This window comes from Chroicocephalus ridibundus, chromosome 18, assembly GCF_963924245.1.
Source record: "Chroicocephalus ridibundus chromosome 18, bChrRid1.1, whole genome shotgun sequence".
NCBI classification, from domain to species: domain Eukaryota; kingdom Metazoa; phylum Chordata; class Aves; order Charadriiformes; family Laridae; genus Chroicocephalus; species Chroicocephalus ridibundus.
Window position 1 is genome coordinate 3,825,742 of NC_086301.1, and position 25,974 is coordinate 3,851,715.

Here is a 25,974-nt window from a genome sequence, read left to right on the forward strand (position 1 = left end):
CCCAGCAGCGCTGCTCCTCGCGCTAAGAGCAAAGCCTTTGTTTCAGAATGAAATCTACTGGAACGACTGGTCACAGCTGAGTATTTTCAGAGCATCCAAAAACAGCGGCTCGAGAATGGAGATCTTAGTTGGCCGATTAAATGGAATCATGGACATGAAAATCTTTTACAGAGGAAAGACAACAGGTAATTGCATGAGTGTGCAGATGGTCTTTCCTGCAATTTAGAAATGCGTTCATCCCTCATTTCCACAAGTCCCCAGGCCACTGGGCCAGCCCGTCTCACATTTCGTGAGCCTGAATACACCCCCTTTCCTGCAGGATTTGAAGCACTCGGGAGCTGGTGTAAGGAATGTGTTTCATTAGTGGTGTGCTGGACTTCTCGGCTGCCACAATATACTCCCCATCAGGGAGGGAGTCCATAGGGCACTCAGATGTGGTGGTACCTCCTAGTTTGGGTCACAGACCACGGCCTTTCCATGCAAAATGCTGTACGGTCCAAAAAAAGTAGAGAGTCTCAGAGCTGCACCAGCTTTGTCCTCCACTCACTCGTCCGTCTGGCCTGCAGTCAGGTAGCAGCAGCCCCTGCACGGTGTACGCGCTGAAGGGACTGGCTTCAGCTTCAGATGGGTGTCAGACCATCAAAGGGCTTCGCTGGTCAGCAGCCTGCAAGAGACTGGGAAGCCCTTTAAGGCCCTTGATCTCCCCGGAGCAGACGGCTCTGTGCATTTCTAAGGGCAGCCTCAGTGCTCAGCACCACAGAGCTGGCTCCTAATGGGGCTCTGACCCCAAAGCCTGGGATGGCAGCTGAAATTGGGCTTCCCGTGGCATCTCCAGCCATCCGTCCTGACTGTGTGCCCTTCCTCCCTCTCGTCGCGCAGGGGAGAACGCCTGCATCGCCAAGCCCTGCAGCCTGCTCTGCCTGCCCAAGTCCAACAACGGCAGGAGCTGCAAGTGCCCCGAGGGGGTGTCCAGCACCGTGCTGCCCACAGGAGAGGTGAAGTGCGACTGTCCTCATGGCTACGTCATGAAGAACAACACTTGCATAAAGGAAGGTAAAACCACGCTCGGTTCTTGCTGCTGCTTTACATTGAGAGGCAGCTTCTGCCCTTGCGAGAGGGCGGCTCAACCTTTCCAGTGCCCTTTGGGCGAGGAGGAGTACGGCCTGTCTTCTGAAAGCACAACGTCATGCCTCATGCCAGCTTGTTTTTGTTTTCCCTTTTGCACCAGAAAACACGTGTCTGCCGAACCAGTACAGATGCTTCAACGGGAACTGCATAAACAGCATTTGGCAGTGTGACAACGATAATGACTGCGGGGACATGAGCGATGAGAAGAACTGCCGTAAGTGTCCTGCGGTGGCATTCGCCCGTCCAAATTTAGATGTCTGCTGTGTTGGCATTGCACCTGAGCCGATGGTCTGCGCTCCCCTGTAGTCACGGAGAGCAAGAGGTGCTCTACGGGTGCGATTCATCTCCTCCTCGGGTACGCAGCTGCAGCTGGTGGGATGAGTCGTGTCCTGCAAGGGCCAATATTTCCCCTCTGACCAGCTTAGGTGTAAGCGTCTAAAATTCGGTGAGACTGATGCCAGCTCTCCCGTGAGGGAGCGTGTTTGTCTCTTGTAGTAATTGTCTTCTGAGGCTAATTGAGGGCACAGCAAATGCTGAGGAAAAACGTGCAGATACAAAGTGACTTTCTGGCTTCATGGTGGAGACGTGGGCCTTTTGTTGAACTAATAAATCAAGTTCACACATTAAGGATGGAGGTCACCTTTTCGAGTAAAATTAGGGACTGCCAACGCGTGCAGGAAGGGCAGATGTTACCAGGCTTTGCAGAGCCTGAAGGGTTTGGATTAGCGCTCTGTGGAACAAGGGCCGGGTTTAAAGTTAGGAATCATCGGAGGAGCAGGTGTTCCTGGAGAGATGCCATTTATGCGGTTTTGTACTGATAAAGAGCTTATTTTCCTGCCAACATTGCGATACCAGTAAGCAGGGTCCAAGCCTGAGTTCGTTGCCTGGCTCTGGGTGAGGGACAGCCTCTGTGGGTACCCGTTCCTCTGCGTGGGTTTGCTGGGGATCACCAGTTTGGCGCAGGGACCGGTTAGCAATGCTCATGCCCAGCTTTTCCCCTCCTTTGGCTGCCACTTGCGCTTTCGAGTCCCCTTTGTGGGGAGTGGGCAGCTCTACACCCTCGGCTTTCCTGCTCCCTGGCTGGGAGGCACTTGTGAGTGGACGCAGTGGGTGGCACAGGCTTCAGCCCTGGTCCCCTGACAGATAGCTAACTCTTCTTTGCTCTGCTTTACACGGAGTTCCTAACAATGCCATTAAAATGCCATAACAGTAACTCAGGCTGCACTGAGCAAAGCTCGCAGGATGCTATCCCTCTCCCCTCGGTTCCCTGCACTAAGTGCATGCACTCGGGCAGCAGGAACACATTGTCTAACCAGAACCTCGACTTCTTTCTCCTCTCCACCGCATTAGCCACCACCGTGTGTGACGCCAACACCCAGTTCCGCTGCCAGGGCTCGGGGACCTGCATCCCGCTGTCCTACAAATGCGACCTGGAGGATGACTGCGGTGATAACAGCGATGAAAGTCACTGTGGTGGGTGCCCTCGCTCAAACCTCCTTCCCCGTCCCTCTGCAAGGGTGGAAAACCCAGCAGTGTTTCAGGCAGGGCGCTACTCGTAGACGCTGTAGGGCAAGGCAGTGCTTCACCAGATCTCCCTGTTAATCCTGGCTGCCAACCGCCACCTCCCATCATTTAATAGGTACTGGGAAATGAGGGATGGGAGAAGAGAGTGGGGCTGTGCGCTGGTTCTCACCCTCGCTGTGGTCTGGCAGAGAGACTTTTGTGCCGTTATCATCCAGCTCTCCTGCTCCGCTCCTTGGGTATTGCCATGACCTGAAGCCAAATATTCACTAGAGATCACAAGCCGACCTTGGGCAGCTGCCCAGCAAGCGCACAGGAGGCATGGGCTGCTCAGTGGTGTTGTGTTTGTGGCCATCCACCTCCGACTCGGCGATTCGGAGAGGTGGGCTGCTGAATTGAAGGAGACAAGAGTCTGCAAACAGCAAAGCGATAGCTTGTTGTCATTCAGGGCTAGGGATGAGGCAGGAAAACATGCTTTCAGGACAAGTCTGTTTTGCAGGGCTGTGTAGGCTGCCACCTCTGTGATATCAGCCTCTTCTGCTCGGTCAATAGCCCGTGTGAAGTTTTGCTTCTCCTCTCCCCTGTCCCCTCAGCATCTGATCTGTGTGTGTTTGTTTGCAGAGGCTCACCAGTGTAGAAACGACGAATTCAGCTGCAGCTCCGGGATGTGCATTCGTCTTTCCTGGAAGTGCGATGGTGATAATGATTGCAGGGACTGGTCCGATGAAGTGAACTGCACTGGTAAGCCCTTCGATGTGATCAATAACCTATTGCACACACTCATTACTTACAGCCTGAGGTGCTGCAAGACATCAGCCAATGTCTTGTGCCTCAGTTTCCCTGCCTGGCAGGGCAGCCAGGCAGCCCACAGCTCAGCTCATGGTGATGTAATGTTCCAAAAGCGAAGGGTTTCATTCCGCTAGTGCCTTCAACAGGCCATAGGGCTTGCTCTGAATTTGCTGACTGCTTTGCGATGCTCGCGCAGCGATCCAGCTTTGCTTTTTACTTGCAAGAAGATTGCACCGACAGGCGTGCATTGCTGCGGTGGCCACCGGGCCACAGTCTGCGGCTGCCAGGCAGCCAAAGGATGCTTCTGCGCAAAAAGGGCTCCCTTGTTGCACGGAGCCAGCAAATAGGCCCATGTGCACTCATCGGATTTCACGGCTCACACTCTGACCGTTTTCTTGCCCTTAAATACGTTGCAGAAAACAGGCACGCTCTTTGCGCCTTCTCCACAATCAACTGATCTGAAGGAGGGGCAGATTTAGTTCGGGCAGTGGCTCCCTCTTCTGAGTGGCCCCACACTGCTCCGGGGGTTTGGAAATCTAAAGAGGGTGTCTTGAGTATGGAGTCACGCCTAGAAGATCCGCTCCTGTTTTTGCTTATGACTCATATTGATGCAACCTGGTTGCCAGAGATAGTGTTGTTCCTAGTTTATGCCTCTAGTGCAGCAAGGCCTACACCTGTAAGACTCATTCTCTATTTGCAGTTGAAAGTTAAAACACTGAACCGTCCTCAGCACCACAGTGTAATACCGAAGTCCTTCAGCAGTCGCTTAAAGTTAACAGACAGATGGAGCCTCATTAGATAAGGCAACAGATAACTATGTGTTGGTCTTTTCCACTAAAAACAAACAAAAACTCCAAAACCCAACCAACACAACCCAAAGTATTTGCATGAGAAGAGTTCTGAGAGTAGGCAGCGCTTCAGTCCATCAGTGAAAGACGTCATACTTGTAAAACAATAGAGGCGATATTTTAAGATAACAGCAGTGTTTTCCATGCCATGTGGAAAGAGCAAATGCACTGGTGGGCCAGGGGAGCCCCCCAGGGTACTGGCAGCAGCCCCGGAGCCACTGGGACAGACAGCGGGGCTTCCTGCTCTCGTGGGGCTCTGGCACGGGATCCAGGAGATCCCTTTCAGGCCTCCGAGCTCACCCCCTGTGGCATTTGCTGTGCCTCGAGCACATGGGGTTTATAGCGCAGCGCTGGGGAGCCTGGTCGTTAGTATTCCGAGTGCATGGCTATATAAGAAGGTTTAATTTATATTGGTATCACTTATCTCTCATATGAGTTTCTCTGTAGAGAATTACTACAGCAAAGGAACCTACTTCAGAAAGCATATCGGGTCTATAAAGCCTAAAGTTGAAATTATCTAAGAGGATCACAATTATTTGAGAAACATTTCATCTGACTTCACCGGCTGCAATTACTGCTCTTATCTAAAATAATTACATTTCACACTGAATACCTAATAGAATATTACTGCCACAAGATTGTAGTATTTTGAAATATCTGCAAGTGCATGTCACTTGCCAACCTAAAAATCCAGTAGCATGCAATTTAATTAAGTTGAACATTGCTTTTCTTCTCAATAACGACGAGTGCTCTCCTGGTTGAAGAGCGGTATTTGTCTGTAAAGTGACAGCACAGACTAGGCTTCAACCAAGACACCCCACAGGCAGATATTTTCGTGACAGGAGCCTAAGGAGAGCCAGGGCCCTACTCCCTTGGAAACCCAAAGAGAATTGTAGTTCTAATTTGCTTTGGCAAGAGGGAATAGCCTTGACTGCCTTAATTAAAGGCTGTCTCTGAGTCTGGCCTGCATGCTCCGCCAAGGCTCGCTTGCTCACTGTGACGTTTCTTGCCATCTCCATCAAGATGCCACCACTGTCACCTTTGCCCACACACACCGAGGACTGAGATCAAAAGGCAAGAGGTTCTTGGGAGCTTTGTGAAGGCTCACTAGCCTCCGAAAGCCATCCCTGAGGCACGGCAGGCTGGTGAAGCAGCATGGCACAGAGAGGAAAAGACCATGGCGTGATCTAGGGAGGACCCGGACTCCTGGCAGCCTCTTGCCTGGAGCCCATGAAGTGGTCGCTTGTGCTTGCTACCTGGGCTTGGTGCTGGGACCTGCCACGGCGTGAAGTCCCGGTGCAGGCGGAGGGTGCTGGGCTGCGTGGCCTGACACAACACGTGCCACAGCTCAGCCCGGCGCCCCGCGCTCAGGCAGTTCCCCCCACTCTGGTTTCAGCAGTATATCACACCTGCGAGGCCTCCAGCTTCCAGTGCCAGAACGGCCACTGCATCCCGCAGCGCTGGGCCTGCGACGGCGACGCCGACTGCCAGGATGGCTCCGACGAGGACCCGGCCAACTGCGGTAACGCGCCACACGTGTGGAGGGGGCTCTGCCACAGGGCGGGAGGGATTTCTACGAACTCGCCGAGATAACCCCGCAGCAAACTCCAGGGAACGATCCCCATCCCTCCAAAAGCAGGCAGACACAGGGAAAAGGCAGCCGGGGCTTTTTGTAGCTAACTCAAGGCAGCTTAAAAAAAACACACAAAAGCCACACAACATCTACCCAATTCTGAATTTCAGAAAAGAAGTGCAATGGCTTCCAGTGCCCGAACGGCACTTGCATCCCAACCAGCAAACACTGCGACGGCATCAACGACTGCTCCGACGCCTCGGACGAGCAGCACTGCGGTGAGTACCGGGGCCGGGGGCAGCTGGCGGGGCCCTGGCAGCGAGGGCTGACAGCCTTCATGGCCTGCCAAAGCCCGTCTCCCTGGGAGAAAAGCCGTGGTGAGATAATGGGAAAGCCTTAGTTAGCATTCATGAGCCCCCTGGGAAATCGGCTGGTCTGCGAATGTCAGCAAAAGGCGCAGCAGGCAGGGCCGTGACGGACAGGGAGGGCGCGCTGTCGGGAGCTGTATTCAGGGGGGTGACCAAATCCTTCCTGACGCCTCTGCCAACCCGCTCGTACCCCAGCACGTTCTCGGCCTGTGCAGGGACAGAGCCCGAGCGATTTGTCTTGGAAACTTTCTGTAACTTGCTGAACTCCGGCCGCTGTGCCCAGGTCTGGGCAGCTGGCGGCATTGCTGCTGCCAAGGGCTGCGGAGGTGCCATCCCCTCTCCTCCTCACCTCCCGTTTCTCCAGAACCCCTGTGCACCCGCTACATGGATTTTGTGTGCAAGAACCGGCAGCAGTGCTTGTTCCACTCCATGGTGTGCGATGGCATCATCCAGTGTCGAGACGGATCAGATGAAGATGCCAACTACGCTGGTTGCTGTAAGTGTGATATTGCACATCTTTGCAAAAGGAGAGTGAAATAGACAATGAAACCAGAGGCATGGAGAGGAGAGCGAGTTCCCCATGGGACCAGAAACCTGCCAGTTCTCCTGAGATGTGGCTTTGGACTGTAATGCTCTGCTTATCAATCCATGATTTCCTCTGAGTGTGCTCCTTCCCTCCTCCTCAGTGATGAGTTTCCCTCAAGTCCTTGATCTTTACACTAAACCTCTGCTGTCTCTCCATGCCACCCTGCAGCCCAGGACCCCGAGTTCCACCGGACCTGTGACCAGTTCAGCTTCCAGTGCCAGAACGGGGTGTGCATCAGCCTGGTGTGGAAGTGCGATGGGATGGATGACTGTGGCGATTACTCTGATGAAGCAAATTGTGGTGAGCAGTACCTCAGGGTCTCTTGTCACCGTAGCTCCAGCCTCCTTTGATTTTCAGGAGCATCGAGTACTGGCTTCTTCATGTTTTACACAGGCGCTCATGTGTGTACATGCACGTGTGTGGGCGTAGCATTCCACTTGCACATCGCAGAGGGTCTTACATAGAGATCAGTGTCATTTCCCCATATGGCAGGTAGGGGAAGAAGGCATGAAGCACACTGAAAATCCGATGTGGCTGGCACATCTTGTGGTTGACTAAGTCGTATGTGACCATATTTACTCCACATGTTCCCAGCCCAAAGCAGACAGGCAGTTTTTCCAGCCAAACTCAATATTTACCAGTGTTCCCTGGGTAGCTGTAGGAGCTGTACCCAGCCAGACAAAGCAGCCGCGTCTTCATTTCAGAGTTGCAGGGTTTGCTTCTCCATTTTTGCAATGCTCTGTCTGAATTTCGCTGTCAGCTCTGGTTCCGAGATCATAGGTGGTGTCTGGCCATGAAGGTCCCAGCACACAGACATAATAGCAGTGGCAACAGGCTAGCGAGGGCTGTGAGGACTGGGGATGCTGGAGAAGAAGAGAAAGGACCCTGACCATGATGCTCAGGGGAATAGATAGCTGTAGCCTGGCCTGAGACGCTCCCACACCTCAGCCATACAGAAGACTGGTGAGATAACACTGGGGCTCACAGGACTCTCCTCTCATCGTCAGAAAACCCGACAGAGGCCCCGAACTGCTCCCGGTACTACCAGTTCCAGTGTGGGAATGGGCACTGCATCCCCAACCGGTGGAAGTGCGACGAGGAGAACGACTGCGGGGACTGGTCTGACGAGAAGGACTGCGAGGGTAAGGGCACAGGACTCTGCCCGTGGCAGCCCTAGCCGAGGCTGGGCTGCGGCATGCTGAAGGACCGCTCTCAGCATCTCAACCTTCCTGCAGGGCTGCTCAGGACAGCCTGCACCAGCCCCGTGCCTCCAGAAATCCCCCATGAATGGGCTGTGTGTGCACACTCATGCATCTTTTTACTCTATGTTTTTAAAAATCCTGCTTAGGAGCTGTGCAGATACAAGGCAGGTGAAAATATTGGGCTTGTAATATTCCTGCGTCCCTCCGCTGATAGTGGCTTTCAGTCTGCTGGGAACAGGCACAGCTTAGAGCCCGTACGCAGGAGCAGGCCTCTCGGATCAGCTCTGAATGGTGTATTTTTAGGTTCTCCGGTCCATCCCGTTACTACATCGATCCCACCGACGTGTTTACCTAATCACTTCCGTTGCAACAGCGGCGCCTGCATCATGAACAGCTGGGTCTGCGATGGCTACAAGGACTGCACCGACGGCTCCGATGAGGAAGCCTGCCCGACCTCACGTAAGCTTTTCTCTTCCTCGCGCCTTTCCTTTTTCTGTAGGATCACATCTGCCAGGACTGTCAGGTCTTTCAGTCTCGGGGCCTTGCCAGATACCAGGGCTGAGTTACGCCGTGGTGCAAAAGCCTACCGCCTCCTCTCTCCTGGGGTCAGACCCCCTGCCACCAGCTGGGACGGTGCTCCAGCCCCACAAGCGGCATGAATTACTACAGGTCCCTGCTCAGATGAGGTTGTTCAAACCCGATGCCGTTGTCTCAGATTGTGTAGCAGCATGGAGAGCAGGGCTGCAGGGTGGGTTTCCACCTGCGCTGAGGGTAAAAGAGGGGCTTTTCTTGCTGCCGTCCTCGCTAAGGGCTGCCGAGCTCCGAGCCGGTGCAGGACGTCTTCTGCAAACCAGTTGCTTTTCCAGCCCTCTGCAGTCAGGAGAGAGGATGGCTTAGGCGTCATCCCAGCAGAAGCCATCTACCTGCTAGATGGGAAGAGATTGCCATCTAGTGGAGTCGGGACCTGGGGACAGGATTTTGGTGTCCCTCCTGGTGGCAGCAGCAGCCCGGCCGTGCCTTAGGCGGTCTCCTCACTCCCTGGCTGTCGTGTGCAGGACCCAACGTGACGGCCACCTCCCCGGTGCTCCCGGGACACTGCAGCAGGTTCGAGTTCGAGTGCCAGCAGCTGCACAAGTGCATCCCCAACTGGAAGCGGTGCGACGGCCTGCGGGACTGCCAGGATGGCACGGACGAGAGGAACTGCCGTAAGTGCGGGGTGAGGAGAGCGTCTTGCCTGGCGCTTTCCCTTGGGAAACTATTTGTCAGGATGGGGGTGCCGCCGAGGAGTTTTATTGCTGGTGAAATCCTTGCAGTAAATGCAGCATTACAGTAAAAAAAGGAGTAAAAATCCAAAACAACCAGTGCCATTCCCGTTAGAAGTCCTGTGGTTGTTTTTAGTGGGATAAGCTCCAGGTTCTTCTGATACCACCACGACAGGAGATGCCATCACAATGAGATAGCCCTATTTCTGGCACTGTGCCTGGGCTCCAGCCCTGATGTAAAGCCACCCCAGCATTGTCCCTGCTTTTGAGGCAGCAATGCCAGCAGTGGCATCGCAAACAGCCCAGTGCTGGTGAGGGAACATTCCTGCCCCAGGTCCTGAAACCTTCCTGCCTCTTTCAGCTACTCACAGCACCCTGTTGTGCCCTAATGGTTATAAATGCGAGGACGGAGAGGCCTGCATTATGGTGACAGAGCGGTGTGATGGATATCTGGACTGCTCCGACAGCAGTGATGAGAGGAACTGCACTGGTAAGCAGCAGCCCTCTCCCGTTTCTCATGCCCTGCTCTGTGTTAGCACGCAGAGGTGATTTCCCGGATACATGACCATTCAATTCACAACATCCTAGACATATCTGCCTCTGTTCAATTGTCCCAGCTACCTCCTTACCCATTAATAACCAGCCAGGACAAACTTTCTGGCTAGTTTCTACACTGACAATTTGTCTTCCAGCAGCCTCACACGCAGAAAAACAACTTTAGGACGGGTAAGAGCAAAGCTGTCTATTTTACACGGCCCACAGGTGAAGCAATAGTCTCCGGCTCTGTCCTCCTTTGCAAGGTGACCCTGGGAGCCACGGCGCATGCCTGAACACCATCACTGGTCCTCCCACGCTGGCCTTTGGTGGCCCCGCGGAGGCAGGCGGGATGCATGCCGCAGCCCGCCCTGGGCAGATAATGGTGATCGATCGCTGTCTCTGGCCAGCCATGAGATTCAGCTGCTTTTCTACCCAACTGCTTGGGGAGTTGAGCATCAATCAGGTTTTAGTTCTTTAATTAAATATTGACTGGGAGAGGCTAGCAGGTTTAGGGGAGGGAGAAGGAGCTGCCGAGATTCACAGCTTGGCTGCTATGCCAAAGGGAAAACCATCTCTTTTCCCTCGGATAGCTTGTCTTGCCGTGCCTGTCTGCGGACCCGCGTGCCCGCTGGGTTTCATTTCCAGTTGGGCAGGGAAAGCGAAGCAGCAGCGGTTTGGCTCTGCTCGGTTTCTGTACAGCACTGGGAATGAAGCTGAGCACCCAAGCGGGGCCAGGCCACGGCGTTTGGATGTGGGTTCCGACACACGGTACCCAGAGGGAGAGAACAGGGAATGGATTTGGGCTGTTTCAGATAAGCACCCCGAGTCCCCACCGCTGGGTCTTACTGTGCTGTTATCCCCTAAATGCCTCTCCCAAGGTCAGGCAGCAATTCAGGCGCAGAGCTGGCGTTCCAGGCAATCCCCAGACTACTGCTTTAACAACCAGCCTTCGCTTGGGTCCTTCTGCTGAAGGCGAGATGCGATAAGGAGAACCACGCAGAGAAAGGCCCTGGATGGCTTACAGTGACGGCACAGATTCGTCATATGAGTAGAAAAGTGACTTAGCTTGCACTGATCAGTTTGCACTCGTACACTTTTGGGGAGAACTAAGAGCACCGGGGGTACATTCATGCTCTGAACTGCCGTCTGAAGAGCCCACTCTTCTCCACTGATAACGCCTGCCTAAATTACACATCTAATTTGAATGCTGCAAATACTCTCTTCGGTCATACTACTGCTTCTGCCTCCCCGTGTTGTTTGTGCTATGAACATCACTCCTGTTTCTGTTCTGGGCAAAGGGCTTGTTTCCCTCCCATAGACTAACTTTTCCCGTTGCCTGCTTAGATGACACAATCGTGTACAAAGTCCAGAACCTCCAGTGGACGGCCGATTTCTCTGGCGATGTGACTCTGACATGGGCTCGGCCAAAGAGAATGTCCTCGGCCTCCTGTGTCTACAACATCTATTACAGGTACGCTACGCATTACACTGCGTGACCCATTGCTATTCGTATCAAGTAAAAGACAGGAGAAACACAGGCATGGTATCAGTGCGCGCATGTTTACAGCAAAGTGCAGTTCAGAATCAGGCCTGAAAGGCTGAGGACTGTGCAATCTAGTTCTGCTTGGATAGTCTTTGTACTTGGTTGCAAAGGAGACCCAAAATAGCCGTAACCAGGGGGCATTTGTAAAAAGCTGTATTTATTTCCTCCAGATTGTTTACACAGACAGTAAAGTGGCTATATTTGGGCTTTTTTTTCTGCTCGGGTCTTGTCTTTGTGGGACGGCTAACAATGAGAACAAAGTCAAGAAATTAGAGCACGGCAGTTATAGAAAGCCTCAGAGGACGGTGCTTATAAGTCACTAAACTATGTTTAGTTCAGGCTTTCGAAAAGCGTCCTTTCAAGCAGGTGGTGTGGCTTTACTGAAAAGGAAACTACGCAGCAAGCTCTTAACATACAGATAGATGGTTTCACCCTTTGTTCCTAAACACTTTCCTGACTGGAGGGGTGCAACTCTCTCATGCAGGACGGTCGGTGAAAGCATTTGGAAGATTTTGGAAACCCACAGCAACAAAACCAACAGCATTCTGAAAGTCCTCAAGCCTGACTGTACCTATCAGGTGAAAGTCCAAGTGCAGTGTCTCAGCCGAGTCTACAACACCAACGACTTCATCACCCTCCGGACACCCGAAGGATGTAAGCGGACCTGCATGGCTCGTATCAGTGACTGAGGCATGCTGCTTTGGCCGAGAAAGTAGATACCACGGAGGTATCCCCGTTAGGAACAAAAGGAGTCTTTCCATAGGCCTGGGAATTGTGCTGGACTGGGAAAAAGGGCTGTGGGTTCCCTGCCTAGAGTCAGTCCTGCACTGAGTCACCAGCCTGCCCTCTTTCTTCCCCGTGATTAGTGGTTTAGTATCACTGGGAAGTTCATCTCTTGGTACAGTGCAGTGCTGAGCCTGCGGGACTCTTCAGTACTGCACGCAAGAAGCAAGATCTTTCTAGCTGCAGAGTGGAGGTCAGGTTAAGGGATGAAATGAAGAAAAGAGCTTAGCATAATCCTAGCTTCACCCCAGTTAGAAAAAAACCCTTTATTGCTCCAGAGCAGGAGTGAAAGGGACTCGGGACACAACTGTAGGAAGAAAACCTCTCCCGTGAGCCAGGACCACGTGGCCATTCCCCCTTTATCGCAAGATTTCAGGGAGACCCTGGCCTAATCCTGCTTTTCCCTGTGTGATCCGGACACACAACTGCGACCGTCACTGACACCTCTGTTTCTCTCCCCAGTACCAGATGCTCCTTTTAACCTGCAGCTGTCCCTGAAAAAAGAAGCTGAAGGAGTGGTGTTTGGCTGCTGGAGTCCCCCCGTGATCGCTCACGGCCTCATACGGGAATTCATAGTGAGTCCTGCTGCCCAGCGGGGCCAAGTCTGGACCGGTGGTGGGATGGGGAAGGCTGCTGGGGACTCACGGCAGCACGGCCTATCTGAACACAGATATCTCTGCAGAGGGGTCAGGCCAGGAATAGGACAGTTTGTAGAAGAAATCTGCTAAGAGCATTGGGCAAGTTGGGAGCAGAAATGCCGCAGGGCTCTAGGTAGCGACAGAGCCTTCAGGTTCATAATTTCATTTCTGGCTCCCTTTCTAAGCTGTTGTACGTCTTTCTACTGACCTTTTGACACAGAGGGACCTGTCACCTCACGGTATTGTTGACTGTGGAGCCCTCATCCCTTGTTTTGGTGCTCCTAGGTGGAGTACAGCAGGAGTGGATCCAAGGAGTGGTCATCCCTTAGAACCACCAAGAACTACACTGAGATCCAGAACTTACAGGTCAACACGTTATACACTGTTAGGGTGAGTACGTTTACAGCTCCATCTCATTACTTTTCACTAAATGGTCTAAGTCCTGCACAGTCAAGTACTTGCTAAAAAAGTACGTTGTTCAAATCCTGCCCTTTAATGACAACCCTCAATGGGGGCTTGGCATTTGCACTGCTAGTGTATATAGTTTCAAGGCCCAAATTAAGGCCCTTCATTTGCACCTTCCCCCAGAAGGCCCGGCTGTATTATGAAATCTGCACTACTAATTGCCCATTCCAATGTCACTGCAATTGCACCGGATCTGGGCCAGAGATAAATTTGGTCCTGACTGTATGACTGGGAAAAAGAAGCAGATCTGCCTGTGGGGAATGTATGCATATGGGAGAAGCTGGGTAATTATAGACAGAAGTAATAAGAATAGGAAATGAAAGTCTGCACAGTGTGCCCTGGGAAACATATACTCTGCCATTGTCCATCCTCCCTGTGCTGAATGAGCACAGGTTCTTGGGGAAGTTTGCTGGAAGGTGGCATAAACCCCTCGCCCCAGCCATGAATCAATGTCATTCTCACACTTGGTTGGAGTGAGTCTTTCCTTCCTTGGTATTCCTTCCCATACTAATCTGTTACTGAATAACTCTTTGAAACTGGATTCGGTGCTCACATAGACTTCCCTGGTGCGGTTCTTACCTACACTGCAGCCTTCACAGTCCAAAGCTCCTTATCTTGATGGACTCCTCAAAGATCTTATAAGAGAGTGGTTATCTGCAAAGAGGATGCACCTCCCTCCTTTTAGATTCTTTTAATTGACTTAAAGTAGTCTGCTTTATCTCTGTAATAAGCATTTTATGGCCAAGTAATTAAGCTATTGTTTGCTTCAAAGTCCTTTTCCCATGAGCTCCGCCGCGTCCGTAACCTTGCTCTAACCTCGTTCTCTGTTTGCATTATACAATGTTGGCAGGGTACATTTGTTCATATTAACTATATATATTCTTATTTGAAAAGGTTGCTGCGGTAACTAGTCGAGGAGTGGGAAATTGGAGTGATTCCAAATCCATAACCACCGTAAAAGGCAAAGGTAAATGTTGTTGTTTCGGTCGACTCGGACCACATATCAAAAAGGCAGCATATAAGCCCGAAGTGTTAGCATCAGCATGCATAACCACCTCCTCGTCCTTCATTCTTCCCTATTGAGCGTTTTACACTATTTAACAACTTTGCCGTACCATTTCCCTTAACTTGAGCTGCGTCAAAGTTCAGTGGCAAGTCTGAACAGGTCACCAACTCTTCCTCTGAACTCTGTGGCACGTAGGATGGATGTACTGCCCTGGAAGCGGGTGAGAAGCCTGTCCAGAAGGTGCCTTTCTCTGCTGGACTGCAGATGGATTCCCTCTGACTTGTGTAGGCTAGATCCTACCTTTGGAGAGGCGAGACACATTACCGCTAAACTCCTTCACTATCACTGCCTGAAAGGATGCTTTCTGCACCCTCTTAGGTTATAATTATGATGGTTTCTGCATCTCATGTAGGTTAGACCACTAAAAGACCACTAAGAATCCCAGCAACTATCACAACATTACAGTCTGACAGTTGATAAATTCGAACAACACAGTAAATCATTTCCTTCCAAACTGTTTTTAGAAAAGCCTTTTGAAATCATTTGTATTCATGCCAAGTTTTCCTTCCAAACCTATATTCGGATGTCAAAATTGTCTGCTAATTTGTTAGATAAAAGTGCGTCCTCACTATGTTGACAAAGGAAGGAAAGAAAACACCATGCTACTCAAGTTGCAGGATTCAGATAATATGAAGTACATGAGTACCTGATGGTTAGAAAAACAGAGGTAGAAAGAATCGTAACAACTTTCCCTTCAGGTTTTGCATGAGCGTTTGGCAGCTGGCCCCACCAATAGCGCCCGACCTCCCTCACCAGGAGCCACTAGCTGTGATATGAACTTGTCCCACTGAGTTCAGAAGTAAATACCTGTCTCCAGAGCTCTTTGTGTCCCGCCTGTACTGAGCCAGGCACAGATAAGGCAGCTTTTAGGTGGCTGAAAAAATGACAGAGGTACAGCGTGTCGGTGCCTTCTTTGAGTGGCACGTGTCTTAGAGACAGGCAAGGTTGGGGCTGGAAGATGGGGGGATTCCTGGTCCGAGAGGTGATTGTCATAATGGAAGCCTGTATTTTACCTGTCCCCTCTCGATTAGTATTTGTATTTCTTTGAGTTGCGCTAACAGCTGTTTCTCTCTTTCCTTACAGTCATTCCTCCGCCTGTCATACGCATTGAGAGCTACAGCGAGGACTCCATCAGTTTCAGCCTAAAAATGACTACTAATATCAAGGTAAAATTTCAAGCTTTACTTCTGAAACTAGAGTAAAAAGGCCTGCACTGGATAAATGCTAAATACTGGATGGGATAAGCTGTCACCTATTTAAGTATTGCAATTAATTTTTGAAGCTAGTTATTTCATGCCAAATCATTTATTTCTACCCATAAACCGCCCCGACACTCTTAATTAGGATAGAAAACACAATGCAAAGACTTTCAATGGCGAGTTTTTCACTGCATGCAAAACCAGCTGAACTGATAGTTCGTATTGTGTGCCCTTGCTGCTTGACAGGTCAGCGGTTATGTCGTGAACATCTACTGGACATTTGATACACACAGGCAGGAAAAAAGGACTCTGATCATAGAAGGAGAAAAGTCCATCCAGAAAGGTAAATTCTGTGCAAAGTGTAAAATTCTGCTTTAGTCAACACCCAACGGAAGGTTTTATGGAAGGCTATAGGATTTTTATTTCTTTTTTTGCAACTGAGCAGTTTGGTTTTAGGAAAGCGTAAATCTTGGGAGGACAAACCAACAAATCCTTGACCTCTGTTCTTAGGACTTGGAGATTTCAATCGTATTTGGGATTTATCCCCCACAGCTGCACTAGCCTTTTCTCATCACACAGGATTTTGTGTGTGGTTCCTTATCTACTCTCCAAAAGGTCAACAATTTCTAGGGCTTGCATACAGTACATGTCCCTGTTAATCAAAAGTCTGTTTTGGAAAAATCTCTGGTGTGCACAGTCTAGATATGGGAAAGTATAGGCTAGGTTAGATACCAGAGTCCCAGGTGCGTCTGTATGAAGGAAATTACTCAAAATTAATGAAAACACAAACCAAGAGATGTGGGCTCCTGTCTAACACTTTTTGATGATGCTGACCATTTCCTAGTGCTCTCTCCCTGCCATTGCAGTCCTTTGCCTCACCTAATAGTGCATGTTTCTCTTCTTGCTCAGTGGCAAATTTGACAGCACACACCCCCTATGAAATTTCTGCTTGGGCTAGGACGGAGCTGGGTGACAGCCCTCTGTCTTTTGTACATGTGGTGACCAGTGGGACAAGACCTGCATCGCCAAGTCTCAAAGCCAAGGCCATCAACCAGACTGCGGTGGAGTGCAGCTGGACCGGACCAAGGAATGTCGTAAGGCACCGACTCTCTTTTCTCACCAGCCAGGATAGGGTCTAGCTCAGGGCCTCAAAACACAAGAAAAAAATCTTAAAACAGGGTTATGAGTTGGGACTGAGTTGTGAGAACCTGAAAATTTTACGCTCAAAAAATGAGGGAAAGCACCTGCTTCCCCTTAAATAGAAGAAAAGAAAACCTTCATGTTGTCTATTTGTTCAGACACTGCTCCAGGGGAGAAGTGGCTGAAATACAGATAGCATGATGCTCCAGTAGTCTTTCAGTTGACTGCTGTGTTATCAGAGCTGAGCCCAGGAATTTTGGGGTGGGGAGTGTGAGCGGACAGACTGAACCGGAACGTGGCCAGGAGAGAGTGCTCAGAGGAAAAAGGGTCTTTGCGTCATGTCCCTGAAAAGCAACAGCCAGAGAAAGTTCGGGTGGGAGCCCTGGCCCTTGCCAAACTCTGTACCGTCCCTGTTGTGCTCTTCCTCCGCAGGTCTACGGCATCTTCTACGCCACATCCTTCCTAGAGCTGTACAGGAGCCCTCACAACACCACCACGACCTCCCACAACATGACTGTGCTGGTGCAGCAGGATGAGCAATACCTGTTTCTGGTAGGCTCCTTTTCTGCTCCCCTTCCTACCTGTGCTGCGGGCTGGAGCTTGCGACCGAAGGGTGCAGGCACAGTATTAACCGCTGCGTCATCCCTTCAAGGTCCGTGTGATGTCTCCCTACCAAGGGCCACCGTCCGACTATGTTGTGGTGAAGATGATCCCTGACAATCGGCTTCCCCCTCGGCACCTCCACTCGGTGCATACCGGAAAGACGTTCGCCGTCATTAAGTGGGAATCGCCCTACGATTCGCCTGACCAGGACATGGTAATATCTCACAGCGCCTTCTCCCATCCTTTTGCACACAAAACCCTCCCTCAAAGACAGATCTCCACCCTGCTGCCGACGGACAGCTGAGTCTGAGATCAGGTCTACCCTCCATCTAAATAGTTGTCGTCAAGATGCTGACACCTCCGGGACGTGCATTTCCTGCCTTCACATTAGTGGCCATTAGCTCAGGACTATAACATTCAATGCTGCATTTAAAAAGAGTCAGGTCTGGGATATCTGTTGCTGACAGTCTGAAAGCGAACTTGTGCATGTGCGAAAACACCGTTCTGGGCTTCGGCTTTGCCCCGGAGCCCCAGCAGAGCCCACAGGTCGGCAGGACAAGTGTGGGGCCAGCCGGGCTGCGGGCTCTGCCTCCCACCCCAGCGCAGCCCCAACAAAGCCCGGTTCTGTTTTCTGGCATGCTGGCGTACCGTCAGGTCTCGCTCCATTGAAGGCAAGTCATTTTCTCAGCAAGCTTTCCGCTCCTATTCTGGTCCAGAGAATTTAACGGCAAAGGTATAAATCTTCCCGGCAAAAGTGGAAACTTTGACAGGGCAGGAGTTTGCATTGCATCCTTGTGATTCATTAAGAAATACAACCTGAGATTTTCCTCCTGCCCTCATCTGTTCCAGTAACTGCATTTTCTGTATCTGTAAATATGGATCTTGGGCAGGGATCCAGTGAGTGCAGCAAGAGGCTTGAAATCTTGCTTCCTAGGCTTTTTATAGACTGCAGGCATGGTTTAATTCAAATTTTGTCCCCCACCCCATCTAATGTCCTATCACTGTATGAGATTGCTAGCAAGCTGCAGGAAAGTATGGTCTTTCACCGCCTGTGCCTTTCCTCCTCCTCCAGTTATATGCCGTTGCTGTTAAAGATTTAGTAAGAAAAACAGATAAAATCTACAAAGTGAAAACCCGGAACAGCACGGTGGAGTACACCATTAAGAAACTTGAACCAGGAGGCAAATACCACGTGATTGTTCAACTGGGAAACATGAGCAAAGAATCCAGCGTGAAGATCGGCACAGGTAAAGGGAAGAGTAGTGCTGGGCGTGTGCCGGGGCGAGTCCTTGCCGCAATGTCCACTAGAGGGAATCCAGCACCGTCCCTCCCGCCATCCATCCCACCCCTGCTCTGGCTGCAGGCTGCAGTACTGGTTCTGCATCACTTCGTCCTCTCCCACAGACAAAACCCAGCTCCAAGAGGCCTCCCCTGCTGCTCCCAGGGAGGAGAGCTCCCAGTTAAATGCCCGAACAACAGCAGCGGAGAGAAAGCCTCCCAAACGATAACCGGGGAGTTTGTCTCCTGCCTAGATGGAGCTGGGAAAGACACCTGTTTGGCTGTGTAGACACCATCAAGAACCATTATGGTCCTACTATAAAAACCCACTGAAACCCACTGAACCCCGATTACGTGCCACAGTATCCTCTCCTCCAGTACAGCCCTTTTCTAAGCAGAGTATTGTGCCGATCCCTAAAAAATACTAAGTCTCAGAAGTGACCCCGTTGCTGTTTCTCAGCCAAAAGGACATCGTCTCCAGTGTTAAAATCTAACCCGCCTGCCATTTTTTCTCATTTGCAGTTCCACTGTCTGCACCAGACGCCTTGAAAATTATAACAGAAAATGACCACATTCTACTTTTTTGGAAGAGTTTGGCATTAAAGGAGAGTAATTTCAATGAAAGCCGGGTAAGTTGCGCGGTCTCTCCTGACCTACAGGCAGTGTTTCAGAAAAACCTCCTTTTACAGACTCTTTAAAAACCACCAGTACGTTCTGGTCCTCCAAGTGTCCTTGATGAGCTCTGTGTAGAGCTCACTTCAATTCCTATCATGACTAAGGCGCTCAAGCTGATAGATCCAGTCGGTCACCTTTTAGGAACATAATTATCCTCTTAGAAAAGGTCAGTTGTCACATGCAAAAGGACTGGGAATAGGACACTGCCCCGCCGTGCCGGGAAGCACATCGCTAGCGTCTGAGACTTGTCATTATTTAGACTTTGATAGAAAATCTGTGACACATTCTCTGTCAGGGCCCGGGCAGGTAGCAAACTACGCCAAAAAAGCCATGACGGTTACCGGACTCTGTGTTTTGGGTGGTCTCGGGTGAGTGCTAAGAACGGAGTGAACCAGACAGAGCAAAATTGTCTCTCCTCCCTGGACTGGCCAAGGTCAATGCACACCGACAGATGCCTGGAGGAGGCTCCGCACTGCTCTCTCCCAGCTGATAGCCCAGTACGTTGCATCAAAGCTGGATTCAGGAGGAGAAACAAGTTTCAAAGCCCTATCAGAAGGAGCAAACCTGACCTCTGCAGCCGAGTGATTTGGGGTTTGTGTCTTTGTTTTCACAAAGGGTTACGAGATTCACATGTTTGACAGCTTGCTAAACATCACAGCTTATCTCGGGAACACCACAGAAAACTTCTTCAAAGTTTCCAACCTGAAGATAGGTCACAACTACTCATTCACCGTTCAGGCCAGGTGCCTGTACAGCGGGCAGATGTGCGGTGAGCCGGCCACGCTTCTCTATGATGAACTAGGAACTGGTAAGTCCCTGGCGTTTTCCCCATCCTCCTTCTCAAAGACTAACGAAAGCCTCACAGACTCCTGGAGAAATGTGCTATCAGTTGCTAACGGCAGTTCTTGCCCTCCCTCATCTTAGGTGAAGACTCCTCTGCCTCAAAAACCGATAGACCCACAGATGTCGCTGCCATCGTGGTACCAGTGCTGTTCCTGCTGCTGGTGACCCTCGGGATTGGGTTCGTGGTGCTGTACGTGAGGCACCGACGGCTGCAGAACAGCTTCACTGCCTTCGCAAACAGCCACTACAGCTCCCGCCTGGGCTCGGCCATCTTCTCCTCGGGAGATGATTTAGGTATGTAGCCCTGGGTTTCATGCCCAGCCTTAAGGATGTGAAATCGGTGCGAGACCTAACTTTTCCATCATGCTTGGGGACGCTTTTGGCATTAGAATCTCTATGGATTCGTTCCTCTTCCAAGAGTACAAAGCTGGCCCGGGATAAATGTTTTTAGGAACTTAAACCACCCCATCCCTAGAGGACCAGGTTGGACGGGGCTTTGAGCAGCCTGGTCTAGTGGGAGGTGTCCCTGCCCATGGCAGGGGGGTTGGAAATGGATGATCATTAAGGTCCCTTCCAACTCTAACCATTCTATGATTCTATGAAGGCAAATCTGTTAAAACCGAATATAACATACAACAACCAGGTAAGAGCACGAGCGAGGCCATAATATACTGGGTTTGAGGGCAGTTTGGTGGCCAGCTTCAGTAGCCGGTTTCCTCGTGCCCCATGAAACGCTGAGGGCAGCGTAACAGAGCTCTGGGTTTGTTTTTCAGGAGATGAGGATGACGAAGCCCCAATGATAACTGGATTTTCAGATGATGTTCCCATGGTCATCGCATGAAGCGCATTTCTGACTGTAAAAACCAAATGGTGTAAATATTTTATTTGATAAAAATAGTTGATTGTTTATTTTAAAAATGCACTTTGAGTTGCAATATGTTATTTTTATATGGGCCAAAAAAATTTAAAAAATACACTTTGTAGTAATCAACTGTGAATTGCAGACTAGGTTGGTTTAGTAAGAAATTGCTTTGATTTAACATTAATTTAGTCTTACAAGGCTATGCTTGCTGGGCATGCTTTTAAGTCTGTGAGATATTTTACGTTGACTAAATTGGCTACTCATTTTATTTTTCTAAGACGAGAATAAATTTATTTAAAAAAAATAATTCAGGAGATTATATATGTAGAGAGAGATAAGTAATATAGTCCCTGAAGGTTTTGCTTTTACTTAAAAAAAAAAATCCTTTGGACTTTGTTTTATATGAAAGTATTTTTGTTGTGTTAATTTATTGGGAAATCTGCTTGAGACCAGGTTTCCAAAGTCGTCAGACATTGTACACATTATTGTGTAGAACATGTGCCACTTTATCTTGCAAGGCAGTAGTATCTTGGCATCCCCATCATCGTTCTTGCCATGATAATAAAAATCCTTATTTTTACATATTTCTCCCCCTTATTAAAAGACACAATCTTTTGGCAATCTCAGAGCCCGAGTCAAGGTACTGCAGCCCATACTTTACATGTGAGTTTAGCTTTCCTGCTGCCGTACCAATAAGCCAAAAGCATCCCTACCAAACCATGCCGCCAAGGGTCATGGAAACCCTTGCGTGCGTGTGTAAGATGCCAGGGGCCATTAGCAGGAGGGTCTGGGGGCTCTGCCCGCAGGAGAGCGATTACCCCCGGGCAGCAAGCGCCCAGGCTCAGCAGTTCTGACCCTCGCTCTCAGGTGTGCGGTGACAACACACTGTTCCCTCCCACTGCTGCCCAAACCCCTTCGGAGGGCACCTGCAGTTACCAAGCTGCTGACCGTGCCCCTCACGCGCAGCCCGATAAATCTGTAGTTTATGCTAATAACGTCACTGAAAAAAATTGCCCCTACACCTTAAAACACACTTCCCAGCTAATCAGGACACCTTTCCTCCGTGGAGCTTCTCTAAGATGCTACTATGTCGGGGGGACGGAAGGGGGAGCCTCCACTGTGCGCAACTAGGAAACAGCTTCACATACAGATTTTCCACAGTCATACAGGGCTGTAATTACTAAAGAATCTAAATTCATTAGGTTTACAGCACGGATTTGATCCTCCTTCATTAGTATTTCCTAAAAGTAGCTGTAGTTGTACCTTCAGCTTTAGAAGTAACATATATATATATATACACGTATATATATTATTTTCCCATCACTAGTCATCTTACGTTCCCAGTAGACATAATACTGACTACCAAGCTAAGCAGTAGAAATGTCTGGTTACCACTGTCGATAGCAGTGATAGCAAAACATGAATCTCACCACGAATCCAACTACTTGCCAACCCAAGAGCGACGACACGAGCAGCTATTCACGGGTCACGCCTGTCCCTGCTCTATATATGCAAAGCTTCGCACCAGTAAAATACAGCACACTGTCTTGTCACACTGTTTTCTTTGTTAAAACCGAAAGTATTTTTGCTGTGTAAATTCAGTTATAATTGCAGTCTTCCTACAGATGAAATGAGAGAGGCCAACTATGTTTTGATACATGACCAATCCATTTAATTTTGCATACAGAAAATGTATAGAAAGTTGAAGTTCTCTATGGTTTGATACTCTATAGAAATACTAACTCTATTTTCAGTTACTGGTGTTATCATTCCCGGTGACAGTTTTTTCCCCCAAAGCTGGGACCAAACAATAACAGATTTTATAAGTAGCAGAAAGCTTGCAGAGTTGCAATATTTTTACCTTGTTAGTGGGTCAGGTGCTGTTCAGGAGTAAAAATTTTGAGTACATCAACCCAGCATGTATAGTTCAATTTTGTCTAGAATTACAGCTACATAGGGAGACCAGAATCTGACCTAGAAGCTAAACTACTCTAAAGATATAAATCAAAAGATTTGATATAGGAAAGAAAGCCTAAAAGCAGAGATAAAGAGTACTGAACCCCTTCCTCATTAGGCAAATATTTCTGGCACAGGTAATGGAAAACTACAGTGCAGCATCCCAGAAGATGGTACTTCTCTGGTGAGAATTACCATTGGTTAAATACTGCTACTTTACTCCTCCAGGCTAAATCCTGCTTGAGTACAGCGAGTCGAATTTAGCCCATCTTGTGTCTCTATCTGGGAGGCAGATGCCAAGGGGGACCCTGGTAACCACTTTATACTCTGCAGACATCCTGTGGTTGGATGCTTTCGAGCGTCAGCTGGGGGACAGGTCACTTCTGGCCATTCTGAAAGGCTCCTTTGTACCCGTGGCTCAGCCACACTCGTACGGAGCTCAGCCTATTGCCACGGCAAAGCGTGTTGCTGTAATACTGTACTCAAAAGCGATGCTCCCGGTTACCTGTGCCTCAACGTGGGTGGAACGGAGCCCTCTGAGCTCCGTCTACAGAGTGGCCCCAGCGTTGGACCGGGGTTTAAGAGCACGGCAACAGGCAAGCTTCCTGCAAAGCTGAATTTACCATATATGTGGACAGTACTGTAACGCACAGGCACACCCCACCCGCAGAGACTTTCCCTTCATTGCAAAAATCACCACTGTGCTCTCAGCAAAGCAACTTCACAGGGCTCCTGTATTTTGTATAGAAATAGAGAAGTCTAAGCCCCAGGCAGGGAGTGAGCAGGACAGCTGCAGTTCTGGGTAAATTGTATATTTTTATGAACTTTTCAAGCACGGAATCTTGTTCACAGAAACGTATATGGGGTGGGAGGGTTCTGGTGTAAATATGGTACAGGGATGTGGACGCATATTTTGTTCTGGTTTTGTTTCCGTAGCCTTATGCAATGTGACATGAGTCGTTACCCTAACTTTTGGGAGGTGACTTGGGTTTACCTCATGGGAACCCAGTGAAATGTTGGGATCCATAAGGTAAAAAGGGGGTATGGGAGGAATGTTTAGGAGGAACTTCTTCCAGTTAATTTGTGTTTACATCCATTTCAGATTTCCCTGCAGGTGCCCGCTGGTACTCTTAAGTCCATTTGAACAAAAGACTAAGGTCGAACACTAAAATCTGGTGGGGTTTTGGACCGTGAGTCTTGTTTTGCTTTGGCTCGGGGTTTTTTTGAGGGTTTTTTGTGTGTTTTTGTGTTTTGAGGGTTTTTGTGTTTTTTGGGACGGGGGTTTTGCTTTTCACAAGGAGGTGGCATTTTCAAGGCTTGAGATCTGAACACCCATTCAGGATCCAAAGAGCAGTCCTTCCAGCCTGAATAAATCGCATGGCTCCTCCGTAAAACGGCTGCGGTGCCCTGCTGCTCAGTCGACGGCCAGTGCCCCGGGTAAAAGCTCAGAGGAATTTCAGAGAGGGGTGAAGCACGTTGTGTTGACCGCAGGGGAATACTCTGCATGCAGATATTTAATCTGCAGAATAGCTGGCGCGCCGTAAGTTCACGCCCCGGCTAACCCTGCCGTAACTTGTTCCATGTGCTCCTACCTTGACACAGCATTAGGAGGAGAGAGCTGCAGATGTAGTTCTGGGAAAAGGCTATTTTCCTTGGACAGAGATCAAGTTGCATATATGTAGATGTATACGAGCGTGTTCCCAGCCAGAAAGGGGAGGAGCGAGCATACGAGCGTGAGGGAGCATGTGGCGGGACAATGCTGGCCACCAACATCCATGCCATCGTCTTTTGGCCCCGTGGCCAAAGGACCATTGTGTTCACAGGTCACCTTGGCGGTCACAAAACAGTATTGCTTCCTGCAGGTTTCTAGAAACCCTGGAAGAAGTGACCTGAAAGCTCCTGTCTGGGTGGAGAGGGATCTGCCTGGCCCAGGCAACCGGCAGGGCAGGATTATTTACTAACCCCGTTTCCAGAGTCGCCAAAAGCAGCCCCAAAATCCCATTAGCCACCAGGGAAGCCTCCCCCGAGCCAGGGACTCTCCTTCTTCCCTCGCAGGGCAGATTTCAGTTTTAGGATCTGCATATGCTTGAAATCTCTTTGTAGGGACAGAGAAGTGTTTAACAACAAACTTCACTAATTTGCTGGTGGAAATGTAAAATTGTGTTCAGGAAAGACCGAAATAACATTTTCCAAAACAACTTTCAGGTCTCCTTAAAATGGACTTCAGAAGGGAAATGGTGCAATTGAGTTAGTTCCTTGGACCCAGAGAGCACCTTCGTTGCTGGAACTAGCTGAAACATTTATAATTAATCCTTCAAAACATGCAGCAGTCTACAAGCAGCCAGTCCCTAATGAGTTTTTTAGAGCTAGTGTCAACTTCTAATCTGACTCCTTAGGCGAAGTTTAAGACTATACCATTTGAATTGCTACTCTGTGTCTTTTTTTATTTTATTATTCATTCACTGATTTCTGTGATGTTATTATTGCACAATTTTGAAGGAATTTTTGTCTGTCAGGTTTTTTTCCCACTCAATGATAATAATAAAAATGGACTGGGTAAACAAAACAAATTCTGGTTTCCCAAATTATTATCTCTGTGTGTCTAGTGCAATAACAAGGAGACTCTTTTCTGACCCATATTTCATTTTTGTTTCACATTAGAAGGACGCGTTCTATAACCTAACAGGATGATCAGAAACAGAAAAATTGAGCTTTCTGCAGAAGGAGCAGCAGAGTCCCTACTAGAGATGTGCCACTAACATTCATAATGCGATCACGTATCTGGCTAGTTCTCGGTCCCTTCCTTCAAGGTCAGCAGCAGTCGGTGAGCAACACCCCCAGACACCAGACACCATTTCGAGCCTTCCCGAGCTTCACCTCCAAGTCTGCAGAACATCATCTCCGGCGCTAAGCCCGGCTTGCCGCTCACATCACACGTTATTTCCCTGATTAAAATCCATTCCCACAACAATCCCGTCCCCGCCTTTGCACTGTTTGGCTGTTGCTGTTTGAAGCCCTGTGTGTGCAAGTACACCTGACACCCAAGCCGCCGAAAGAAAGCAGAATTACTACGCGCAGGGAGAGGTAATGAGCAGGCAGCAGTCTCTTC

General features: G+C 49.6%; 1 protein-coding gene across 3 annotated transcripts in view; it reads left to right on the plus strand.

Annotated features, from left to right (window-relative positions):
- SORL1 (sortilin related receptor 1) overlaps window positions 1-25,448 on the plus strand; it is a 53,091-nt gene extending 27,643 nt beyond the window's left edge. For 2 of the 3 annotated variants that reach the window (XM_063355234.1, XM_063355232.1), the window contains exons 21-48: window positions 47-185; window positions 880-1,053; window positions 1,229-1,342; window positions 2,479-2,601; window positions 3,271-3,390; window positions 5,683-5,808; window positions 6,030-6,137; window positions 6,592-6,723; window positions 6,982-7,113; window positions 7,821-7,955; window positions 8,319-8,474; window positions 9,071-9,220; window positions 9,639-9,767; window positions 11,159-11,285; window positions 11,842-12,011; window positions 12,603-12,715; window positions 13,064-13,168; window positions 14,138-14,210; window positions 15,393-15,475; window positions 15,755-15,851; window positions 16,418-16,602; window positions 17,081-17,200; window positions 17,301-17,465; window positions 18,324-18,498; window positions 19,052-19,158; window positions 19,820-20,012; window positions 20,129-20,341; window positions 20,821-25,448. In XM_063355234.1, the coding sequence (XP_063211304.1) occupies window positions 47-185; window positions 880-1,053; window positions 1,229-1,342; window positions 2,479-2,601; window positions 3,271-3,390; window positions 5,683-5,808; window positions 6,030-6,137; window positions 6,592-6,723; window positions 6,982-7,113; window positions 7,821-7,955; window positions 8,319-8,474; window positions 9,071-9,220; window positions 9,639-9,767; window positions 11,159-11,285; window positions 11,842-12,011; window positions 12,603-12,715; window positions 13,064-13,168; window positions 14,138-14,210; window positions 15,393-15,475; window positions 15,755-15,851; window positions 16,418-16,602; window positions 17,081-17,200; window positions 17,301-17,465; window positions 18,324-18,498; window positions 19,052-19,158; window positions 19,820-20,012; window positions 20,129-20,341; window positions 20,821-20,888 (3,732 nt within the window). In that variant the 3' untranslated portion in view covers window positions 20,889-25,448. The remainder of the gene's footprint in view (window positions 1-46; window positions 186-879; window positions 1,054-1,228; window positions 1,343-2,478; window positions 2,602-3,270; window positions 3,391-5,682; window positions 5,809-6,029; window positions 6,138-6,591; window positions 6,724-6,981; window positions 7,114-7,820; window positions 7,956-8,318; window positions 8,475-9,070; window positions 9,221-9,638; window positions 9,768-11,158; window positions 11,286-11,841; window positions 12,012-12,602; window positions 12,716-13,063; window positions 13,169-14,137; window positions 14,211-15,392; window positions 15,476-15,754; window positions 15,852-16,417; window positions 16,603-17,080; window positions 17,201-17,300; window positions 17,466-18,323; window positions 18,499-19,051; window positions 19,159-19,819; window positions 20,013-20,128; window positions 20,342-20,820) is intronic. The other variant, XM_063355233.1, reaches the window with a different exon arrangement.
- The last annotated feature ends 526 nt before the right edge of the window (window positions 25,449-25,974 follow it).